General features: G+C 38.9%; 1 protein-coding gene across 22 annotated transcripts in view; it reads right to left on the bottom strand.

Annotated features, from left to right (window-relative positions):
• The window catches only part of ARHGEF28 (Rho guanine nucleotide exchange factor 28), a 342,857-nt gene that overhangs the window by 100,846 nt on the left and 229,996 nt on the right, over positions 1-12,015 (bottom strand). For all 22 annotated transcript variants that reach the window (XR_015148969.1, XM_086362143.1, XM_086362150.1 and 19 more), the window contains 3 exons: positions 11,368-11,489; positions 5,253-5,530; positions 2,161-2,368 (listed from right to left, as the gene is read on the bottom strand). Coding sequence is in view for 21 of the 22 variants with exons in the window: in XM_086362143.1 (XP_086218269.1) it covers positions 2,161-2,368; positions 5,253-5,530; positions 11,368-11,489 (608 nt within the window). In the remaining variant the exon portion in view is untranslated. The remainder of the gene's footprint in view (positions 1-2,160; positions 2,369-5,252; positions 5,531-11,367; positions 11,490-12,015) is intronic.

The raw sequence follows: 12,015 nt of genomic DNA, 5'->3' as shown, positions 1-12,015 counted from the left end.
ATTATCACTGGTTTATATAGTTTAACTTTATCCCTTTAAGTGACCTGCTGTTTTCTTCCTGTGTGCCCAACCACCTATTATTTCTATCATTATATCGGCAACATATGTGAAAGTGTAAGAAGGCAAGATAATAAAAACATGTTTTTCTTACATGTTCTAGAAATCTTACATGAATGTGCAACAGAATGTCACTAAAGCCATTTACGGCACCCAAACCCATCCAACAGAGGCCATGTAGACTTAGGACTGATGCCCACCTCCCATTAAGATACCACTTAAAGTCAGAGGTAAAAGAAAGTGCTGCAAAATGTGTTACTAAAACAAGGCATCAGCAACAGCCCTTTAGAAGCACTATTTTCTTTTGTTCTCCATAAGTAAAAGCACATGGTTGCCTTAGGCTCGTGCTTTAGTTGAAGAGCCTGGAGGAAAGTTGAAAATAGAAGCCTGACCTTGCTTTGAATGGCCTTGAGCCATGGCAACCATGACTTTCTTATTGGGAAAGACCCAGTGGGCCTGGCAGTCCAAAAGGCCAACCTAAGTTATACCCTAACAGTGAGTTGGTCACAAAGGGCCCTAGCCAAGGGCCATCCTCTGCATTGAAGTCATGCATGGTAATCATTTTTCCTAACAATAGCAATTTGAAAATTATCCAGAATTCCTTGGCAAAAAATTATACAGGGTAATTACAAAGGCAAGGCAAGCCATAATTTATAGGATAGATTCTTCTTAAAAGTGAACAGTACAGAACTATTTCATAGAGCATTACTTTTCCTTCTAAGTAATGATGAGTTTTTCATGCTGCTGCTGCTGCTAAGTCGCAGCAGTCGTGTCCAACTCTGTGCGACCCCATAGACGGCAGCCCAACAGGCTCCCCCGTCCCTGGGATTCTCCAGGCAAGAACACTGGAGTGGGTTGCCATTTCCTTCTCCAATGCATGACAGTGAAAAGTGAAAGTGAAGTCGCTCAGTCGTGTCCAACTCTTAGCGACCCCATGGACTATAGCCAACCAGGCTCCTCCATCCATGGGATTTTCCAGGCAAGAGTACTGGAGTGGGGTGCCATTGCCTTCTCTGGAGTTTTTCATAGTTCCATTCAAATTACAAGTCTGAGAACTAGCTACATGAATAACCATATCTAATTTTTATTATCCAAAAATATCACATGATCTTTAGTTTCAGAAGATGATGACAGCTGTACAGACCTCAGAGCTGAGGGTAGAGGATTCAGGTTCTAGGGTCAGAAGGCCTAGATCTGAGTTCTGACTCTATCACCAAGCTTTGGGCAATGTGGACGTCTAATCTCTGCAGAACTTTAACAGATCAAAAATTAAAATAAAAATACCACTTTATATCCTAGGTGAGTTATGAGAAAAGTATGTGTTTTGTACATACATGAAGCATGTTTTGCATATTGTAGAGCATACTATAAAAATAAAACATAATCATAACCACCATGTTTGAGATAAGAGATGTTAAAGCACAGTACGTATCATTTTATAGTGTTTTACTCAAACACGTTGCATTTACAGTAGTAAACTCAATTTAAAAAGAAAACAAGTGGACAATAGAAATAAAACAGAAAACATAGGTCCAAACAGAAAAGGGCTTCCCTGTAAGACTGGAAAAGTTTAGTCATTTCAAGAAACCACAATGAAATGAAACTCCAATGTGAAAAAAGACACAAAAGCTGTCTCCTGTGGAAAAACTAACAGAGTCTATGGTATTCCAGATGAGTTCATGCAGCTCAACAAATGTTACCTCTGCCTTGGCAATATTATTTACCTCATCACCAGCACCAAGTAAAATTTTATGTGTGCAAAACAAGCTTGATCCTTTAAACTCACTTCATACTACCAGCCTTTCTCCCATTGCTTAAGGGATGATGGCAGAAAACACTACAAAATGGTAGCATTTTCCAAAAACTTATAAGATGATTTTCATTGGTGGGGAATCATGAAAACAAATCAGCCATTCTACGTAGGGACTATACACATTAGAATGTGAGAGTGTGAAAAGACAGACTCGTGAAGTTCATGGGTCTTCAATTAAAAAAACATTCACAGGTGTTACCATAAACATAATTTGTCTTTCAGAGATGAGCAGATTTAGACAACATACTTTCCAGGCTTTTAATAAACCAAATGAATACTAATAAGAATACCTTCAGCTGCAGGCTACTTGATAAAGAAAATGATTCCGTCCTGGAGATATTAAAATCTGGTTCAGTGTTGGTCTCAAAAGAGTCCAATTCATCCCCGCTAGCAATGCCAGTTCTCGAGGAACTCTGACACACGGGAGTGTAGCAATTGTGCGACTGCTCCGAATGGCCCTCTCCTTCACTGTCAGCATCCAAGGCATCAAGGCTGGAACTGCAGCAAAAAGCAAACAAACAGCTAAGTCATCAACTAAGACAGCCATGGCTCTCTACCTCCCTGAATTCAGAGTCTCTATTGGTGTCAGCTACAAGGGGCTCTCATTCACTACCTAACAAAATTCATACTTAAGTGATTTCTATCATTTTTTCCTCTCCCCTCATCCTGAATAGATCTTCTTAAACAAGATTTTATGGTTCCCTGAATGAACATTTCAACCTAGCAAAAGTCATTTCAAATTACTACTATCTTCATTATTTCTGTTTTGTAAATATAATTATTGGCTTTCCCTGGTGGCTCAGCTGGTAAAGAATCTGCCTGCACTGCAGGAGATCTGGGTTTGAATTTTACAAGGCCCAAATAGTTACCTTTCAAATATTAAAAACACAGACAAAACAGAGCCACTGAGCTGTTTAGTCGAGAGGGGGCAGGCTCTGGGGCAATTTACATGTGAAAAATGCAGTATGGCTCTCTTTCCTTTGCCCCTGGACAAGTCAGGAGGGCGGAAGCACACTAAGACAAGGAGAGGTGTGAAGATCTCATTCCAGAGCTGGTGACAAGAAATGGGTCAGGCATGAGTCAAGTGAGGTTCCAAACATGTCCTGTTCAATTATCAATTTTAGAGATTTAAAAAAATGATTCCTATGACAACTCCACTTCAGAAGCAGGTGGTGATGCTGCTAACCTACTGCTTTTCTTTCCTCATTTAACTTTGATAACCATAAAATTAAAAGGCAAGAATTTGACCTTGCACCGTTCCAGCTCCTTCCATTTCATCTACATTTTAAACCACTCAAGTTTTGAGGCTGAGAACTTCCACAGGCATGTTAATATATAATGTACTTTTTAAATGTAGTTTTTCTTTGAGTGTTATACTTCTGGAGCTAAAATTTTAATAACAACACAATAAATCATCTTGATTTTGAAATACAGAGAACCAGAAACAGACTTCAAATTTGGTTATTTTCCTTGTCTCTTATATCAAAGCAGAGCCCAAAATGTCCCATCAGTTTAATTTGCAGCCATGACCACACAAGCATCTTTAAAACTATAACTCACACAATAAAAATCTAGAGAAGATCTTTTATTATCTATCCACTAGACATCACTCTTGGTACCGTTACCTGTTAAAGGTTTCTAACCTCCAGCTGTTGTTTATCAGTGCAACCCAGGGATCAGCACCCAGTGACTTATGCTTACCCTTCCTTTCACTCCTTTCTGATTAAGTTTCTGTCGAATATTCATTCAGGTACATATTTATATATACTCATATGTGTGTTCATTTTATTGTTATTTTGATTCATAATCTTATGTGTAAAACAGGACATATAATCAGAGGTCCAAGGCTCACAAACATTGCCCACACCACTGTTTTATTCGTTCCCTACAATGCCCACTCAATGTAACAATTATCTTAAATTTGGGCATTTTTCTCTTCTTCATTCTCATTTGTCACTCTCATGAAGAATCCTCTTTGTTCTCACTACCTAAGGAAAGTAATGCGTGCTTAGTCGCTCAGTTGTGTCCAACTCTGCAACCCTATGGATTGTAGCCCGCCAGGCTCCTCTCCAGGGGATCTTCCCAACCCAGGGCTCGAAACCAGGTCTCCCACATTGCAGGCAGATTCTTTACCATCTGAGCCACCCGGGAAGCCCTAGGATAAAATGAAATCAGTAAAAATGGGGCTCTTCCCTAAAGAAAATAGACTAAAGGATGAATGGATAAGAAGTGAAGACAAAGACACAGGGTCTCACACATATGCACACACACATAGAAATATGTACGATCATACACAATAAAATGATTGTTCTAAGGACATTTTTACATACACAAGAAATTATATGGAAGGTAACTATAAGTTACAGAGGATAAAAATAAAACAAACACCTCAATTTGCTGCTCTTTGATGACCTAGATGGGTAGGATGGTGGGGAAGTGGAGGGAGGTCCAAGAGGGAGGGGATATGTGTACACATAACTGATTCACGTTGTGGTACAGCAGAAACTAACAACATTGCAGAAACAATTATACACCAATAAAAAATTTAAAATAGAATAAACACCCATCAACCCACTCAACTTGAAACAAACATTGGCCACACTGTTGTTTTATCCTTTCCCTACAATGCCCACTCAATGTAACAAGTATCTTAAATTTGGGGATTTTTATCCTCTTCATTCTCATTTGTTTTTCCTTATTGCTTAAGCACATTATACATGCCCTACAGTAACAGATTGTTTTTGCATTTTATAAATGTGAGATCTAACTGAAGTATTTTGTGGCTCCTTTTTTTGTTCTACTTCATGTTTCTAAGTTGCACGTGATTATGCAAGTAGACATAGTCATAGTTAATTCACTTTTACTACCGCACAGTATCCCATTATGTAACTACAGTGTAATTTATCTTTTCATCCCCTACCATTTGGGTTATTTCCTACTGCAATAAATAGTCTTATGCATGTCTTTTAGGACACAGAAGAAACACTGCTGGGTCATAATATATATGCACATCCAACTTTACAAGAAAATGCCAAAATATTTTCCAAAGTTATTATACAACTTTCACTCATATCAACTGTATATAGGAGTTTCTATCATATGCATTTTCACCAAAATATGGTATTATTACACTTTATAAAATTTTTGCATATCTAGTAAGTATTAAATGGTATCTCATTGTGGTTTTCTTTTATTATATTTTTGTCAGCTTTCTTATGTATCTTACTTTCAAGTCATGAAATATAAGAACCTAAATGGAGGCAATTTTTGATGTAGAAATAAAAATGGTGGGGGCAATAACAATAAGAAAATAGAATTTTCCAAGTCCAGCTACAAAGTTCTTTGATTTTCTACATTTTCTCTCTAGAATGTAGTACTTTACCTTCTTTTCTTTAGACGACTTTGCTCCTTTTCAAATCCACGAAGACCAAAAGAAAGACTCAAATTGGAAGCATATGAACTAGATGATATGAAAGATGATTGGGCTTCCGTGTGTGACGTCACTTCTGGGCTCTTATTTGGTGGGTATGTGCCAGCACTGGCTTCAGTAGGAAGGCTGGATTTGCTGCTCTCAGGCCCCAGAGAAGAATCCATAGATTCAAGACAGGTATTTGCAGGGATTTCCTCTATATTAATATAGTTAATGTCCAAATCACCAACCTGGTAGTTGAAAGAAAAATATTTGCTGAGCAAAACCAGGAAAGATTGGCAGAACAAAGAATACAGTTTTCACAATTTAAAGACCCTCCAACTTATTTATCTTTTCTGGTTTTTGTTGTTGTTGTTCTTGTTTTTCTTTATGTAAGCAAAGGAATTCTTACATGATATATTTTTGTTTACTTCCTGCTCTCCCATAATACACAAAAGGAAGACGACCAAGTGTTTTATAAACTGTATTACAAAACCAGAAACTGACTATGATTTCAACATTTTATGAACCACTGACTCAAAATGAGGAGAAATGTTTTCAATACTTGAGACAAAAACTAAAGAGTAGGCATTTTAGCTTACAAAATAGTTTATAGGAACCTGGGAAACAAGTCATTGGCAGTCACATAAATCTGAGTCTCCCAAACAAAAGATCAAATAAAGCTACATAAGATGTATGGGTTTAGCATAACTAGAAGACAGAAAATACCCCAAACTTTAAATTACCTGTAAATTCTAAACAAGAGAGTACCAGAAAAACATCAATTTCTGCTTTATTGACTATGCCAAAGCCTTTGACTGTGTGGATCACAATAAACGGTGGAAAATTCTGAAAGAGATGGGAATACCAGACCACCTGACCTGCCTCTTGAGAAACCTGTATACAGGTCAGGAAGCAACTGTTAGAACTGGACAGGGAACAACTGACTGGTTCCAAATAGGAAAAGGAGTATGTCAAGGCTGTATATTGTCACCCTGATTATTTAACTTCGATGCAGAGTACATCATGAGAAACACTGGGCTGGAGGAAGCACAAGTTGGAATCAAGATTGCCAGGAGAAATATCAATAACCTCAGATATGCAGATGACACCACCCTTATGGCAGAAAGTGAAGAGGAGCTAAAGAGCCTCTTGATGAAAGTGAAAAAAGAGAGTGAAAAAGTTGACTTAAAGCTCAACATTCAGAAAATGAAGATTATGGCATCTGGTCCCATCACTTCATGGCAAATAGGTGGGGAGACAGTGGAAACAATGGCTGACTTTATTTTTCTGGGCTCCAAAATCACTGAGGATGGTGATTGCAGTCATGAAATTTAAAAGATGCTTGCTCCTTGGAAGAAAAGTTATGACCAACCTAGACAGCATATTAAAAAGAAGAGACATTACTTTGCCAACAAAGGTCCGGCTAGTCAAGGCTATGGTTTTTCCAGTGGTCATGTATGGATGTGAGAGTTGGACTGTGAAGAAAGCTGAGCACCGAAGAATTGATGCTTTTGAACTGTGGTGCTGGAGAAGACTCTTGAGAGTCCCTTGGACTGCAAGGAGATCCAACCAGTCCATCCTAAAGGAGATCAGTCCTGGATGTTCATTGGAGGGACTGATGCTGAAGCTGAAACTCCAATACTTTGGCCACCTGATGCAGAGAGCTGACTCATTTGAAAAGACCCTGATGCTGGGAAAGATTGAGGGCAGGAGAGGAAGGGGACAACCGAGGATGAGATGCTTGGATGGCATCACTGACACAATGGACATGGTTTTGGGTGGACTCGGGGAGTTGGTGATGGACAGGGAGACGTGGCATACTGTGGTTTATGGGGTACAAAGAGTCAGACATGACTGAGCGACTGAACTGAACTGAAATACTAAACATGAAATCTCAGCCAGCAACCTGTCATACTCTTGCCATGAGACTTTGCAGTAGGGTAAGGGCAGTCTGGAAAAATCTGCATGGGAGGGAGTCAGCAAAGGGCCAAAGACTGATCTAAAATCTGCATCAGGAAGAGAAAGTACCACCTCCACTGGATGGTGTGAAAAAACAGTCCCACTTGGGGACCTCCCTGGTGATTCAGCGGTTATGACTCCAATGCAGGGGAACACAGGTTTGATCCCCGGTCAGGAAGCTAAGATCCCACATGCTGCTGAGCAACTGAGCCCATGCCCTGCAACTACAGTAGCCCACGTCACAACTAGAGACTCTGTGCGCCACAATGGGAGATCTCACTTGATCCAACTAAGACCCAAGGCAGACAAATAAATAATCTTTTTTTTTTAAGTCCCAGTGGATCAAAACACTTGCCCTAAGGAAGTGCTCAAAATTCTCCAAGCCAGGCTTCAGCAATACGTGAACCGTGAACTTCCAGAGGTTCAAGCTGGTTTTAGAAAAGGCAGAGGAACCAGAGATCAAATTGCCAACATCCGCTGGATCATCAAAAAAGCAAGACAGTTCCAGAAAAACATCTATTTCTGCTTTATTGACTATGCCAAAGCCTTTGACTGTGTGGATCACAATAAACGGTGGAAAATTCTAAAAGAGATGGGAATACCAGACCACCTGACCTGCCTCTTGAGAAACCTGTATGCAGGTCAGGAAGCAACAGTTAGAACTGGACAGGGAACAACAGACTGGTTCCAAATAGGAAAAGGAGTATGTCAAGGCTGTATATTGTCACCCTGATTATTTAACTTCTATGCAGAGTACATCATGAGAAACGTCGGGCTGGAAGAAGCACAAGCTGGAATCAAGATTGCCGGGAGAAATATCAATAACCTCAGATATGCAGATGACACCACCCTTATGGCAGAAAGTGAAGAGGAACTAAAAAGCCTCTTGATGAAAGTGAAAGTGGAGAGTGAAAAAGTTGGCTTAAAGCTCAACATTCAGAAAACGAAGACCATGGCATCTGGTCCCATCACTTCATGGGAAATAGATGGAGAAACAGTGGAAACAGTGTCAGACTTTATTTTTTTGGGCCCCAAAATCACTACAGATGGTGACTGCAGCCATGAAATTAAAAGATGCTTACTCCTTGAAAGAAAAGTTATGACCAACCTAGATAGCATATTCAAAAGCAGAGATATTACTTTGCCAGCAAAGGTCCATCTAGTCAAGGCTATGGTTTTTCCAGTGGTCATGTATGGATGAGAGAATTGGACTGTGAAGAAGGCTGAGCGCCAAAGAATTGATGCTTTTGAACTGTGGTGTTGGAGAAGACTCTTGAGAGTCCCTTGGACTGCAAGGAGATCCAACCAGTCCGTTCTAAAGGAGATCAGCCCTGGGATTTCTTTGGAAGGAATGACGCTAAAGCTGAAACTCCAGTACTTTGGCTACCTCATGCGAAGTGTTGACTCATTGGAAAAGACTCTGATGCTGGGAGGGATTGGGGGCAGGAGGAGAAGGGGACGACAGAGGATGAGATGGCTGGATGGCATCACTGACTCGAAGGACGTGAGTCTGAATGAACTCCGGGAGTTGGTGATGGACAGGGAGGCCTGGTGTGCTGCGATTCATGGGGTCACAAAGAGTCGGACACGACTGAGCGACTGAACTGAACTGAACTGAACTGAAGGAAGTACTGGTGATCTGAAGTGGTGGTCATCAAAAGGCATCACTTTTGAGCAAGAAAACAGTAAAAACAAAGAGAGCAGCTCCAAAAACAACCTGGAATATATTCTTCAAAATTATTGTAAAAGACAAACACTAAGTAACTGTCCCAGATTAAAGAAGACTAAAAGAGAGACAACTAAATGCAAGACATGCTATTTAATTTTCTTTTGCTACAAAGAACATTACTGGAACAATTGGCTAAAATTGAATAATGTCTATAAACGGCTAATAGTGTGTGGATGATGATTTCCTGATTTTGGTAACTATATGGCTTAAGTAAGAGAATATCTATGCTTTTAGGAAAATACACTATGAAAGATTGAGGAGTAAAAGGGCATCATATTTTCAATTTACTCTCAAACAAGTTAATATTTGTATACATATCTTAAGCATTTACAAGTACACATATACAAATACATACTCAGAATAATGAAGTAAAATATGGTAAAATTTGGAGATTTTTTTATTAAGAGTATACAAGAATTCTTTGTACTGAATTATACAGGCTTGAAATAATGTCCAAATAAATTTTTTTCAAAGTAGTTTATATGATAATTTTCAAAGTAGTTTATATCACATGAGCTTCCTCATCAGGTAGCTTGATAACCTTGAAAACTCATAGGAAACAGTATGTAAATAAGCTAGCCGTTTTTTCAGGTTTCCATGCCAGATTGAGAGAGATGAAGAAAATTAGATTCTTTCCAGATATTGCTAGAAACTATTTTCAGTATGCAGAATCTGGACTCCTTATGTTGTCCTTGCTATTCAAATGGACATAGGAACAGTAAAACAAATGATGTAATTATACTACAAACGACACCACACCGATATAAGAAACTCTGTGACTTGTAGCCAGATTTTGATTTTTGTTTCACTGCACAAATTCAGCAATCTTCTACTTCATTTCAGTTTACCAATCAGGCTGTTTGAGTTCTCTTTGGATGTATGTTTCACATTATTAAAGCAAAACTTCTCTCAAAGTACTTCCAAACAGAAGTTATTTTCCTATCCTTAATTTGGCTTCCAAAGTTTTCCATTTTTAATGTATCTTACAACATACAAAGACACAGTTTGCCCCCACAAATGTTGGGTCAAGTACAATTTTAGCTTCTGGGGGTAAATGGAAGTACTGCAATATTCACTGGGGAACAGAATGAAAAAATAATGACAAATGTATTTAAACACTGAGAAAATGTGGCAACAGAATAAAGCCATTAAAATCGGAATGTTGCTAGAGCACAGTAAGTCCAATCACCTTGCATCTTAAAAGAATGTCCCCAGAACTCCCACTTTGTCCTAAACTCTGTGTCTCATCCTAGATTTCTATAACTAGGGCTGACATTCAGTGCTTCACACCTAAAGAAATGCACTCGTTCTTGAGAGCTGATGTCCATTCTGATTTTTTGGTTTTTCTGTCATTTTGAATATCACTCCAATCTATCCCATTTATACTATGCACTTAATGTAACAATTTCTCATAACCAAAGGAAAGAGACATTCAACCAATGGGCAGAAATTAGCATTCACTAGACAGAAAAAAAAAAAGTTCACATCATAAAAAATATCTATAAGTAACAGATACAATAGGGTAAAATATATGTATACTAACAATATAGTATACAATATACGTATACTAACAACAACAACCCAAAAAGAACAAAATAGATCACTGTTCAATGAGCATATACAAAATAACTCTTATGTGGAGATCAGGTTTTAAAACCAGGAAATAAGGCAGAAATTATGTGCTATCAAAATTACTCTTGAGAATCCCTTAAACCTCCCATAAATTAGGGCATGCAGAAATTTTCAGATCTATAACTATAATTTTAAAAATATTAACATGTGAGGATCACCAAGCTACAGGAAAGAACAAAGAATAAATCCCTACGTAGATACACATCCAAGCCATCTGTCTCTCTGAGTTTTAACTCACAAATCTCTATCAGGGAATGGGTGGAGAATTCTAAAAGGTTCCAGCCTCCCTGCAACATCTCACCATTCTGTTTTAATACTAAAGCTCTATATCCTAATCACACACTAATAGGTGTGTTGTGAGGATTAAGCAAGTAATTTATGTGACAGTCTCACATGGGGCTGGCATTAAGCTCTCGCTCATTAGTGTCTGCTGGATTTGAATACAAATATTACATAATCAGGTCAGAGAAGAAACTGGCCTCCCAAATGTCATTTCCTATTTTGGCCCCATGGATAAGTTCCCATATTATTCTTGCCGGTGTCCTAAGACCCCTCCCATGGTGCTTCTCGGTGGAAGTTAAGGTGTGCTGGGTTCCCAAGAAAGGACCTACGTCAAGAGATCGTATGATGAGATTCCACAGCAACATCACCTGGCTGCTCTTAGGCTGGAATTTTCCGAGGATACAACAATGCACAATGGAATTCTGAGATGCGCACATTTTTAAAAGAGGACAGATCCCCCTAGAGACGGCACTCATACCTCACCTGATCTATCACCATGCAGTTAGCGTAGACGTCATCACCACCATTCAGCATGTCAGAGAGCTGGCCAGCAGCAAGCAATGTTGAGGGGTGCTTGGATTTTTTGAGGGCATCAAAGGAACGATCTAGAGGAAAAACGAAAACAGGGCAAATAAATAGAAGGAATTTATTTTACAGTCGAGCTTTACTGTCTTAACCAAACCACAAGAAAAAAATCAAGATGGCATTTCGCTGTCTTCACATAACAAGATCAACAATGCAAGCATTTTCTCTTCTACATCCAAACCCTCTGTTAGCTAAAACATTTGTAAAGAATGTATCATTTCAGATAAAGAAATATGTGCCCATTTCAAGTACTATTTTTCCAACCATGAAAGATTTTTGTAAGAATCAACTGGGTTTTTGGTCTTCAATTCTTAACACTAAACTAAAACTCATTTCACTTTATATAGCACAGAAGCATTAGTGACCATACTCGAAGCCTCGGATTCCACTGAAGTAGTCAGGCTCCAGACCTTTTCCGAAAGGACCCTGGATAGGACGCAGTCTGGCCATTCATTGCCTGCTGAATATGTATAATCTCATACAGAGAGAGTTTTGTTTCTATGTTTACTACAGAAATGTTTTCGCTTGCTTTCCATGTTCTCAGGT

Source organism: Bos grunniens, chromosome 20, assembly GCF_055505025.1.
Source record: "Bos grunniens cultivar Pamir isolate PY7600 chromosome 20, Bosgru_T2T1.0, whole genome shotgun sequence".
Taxonomy (NCBI): Eukaryota; Metazoa; Chordata; class Mammalia; order Artiodactyla; family Bovidae; genus Bos; species Bos grunniens.
Note: the sequence above shows the minus strand (reverse complement) of the source record. Positions and strands in the feature narration are given on the sequence as shown.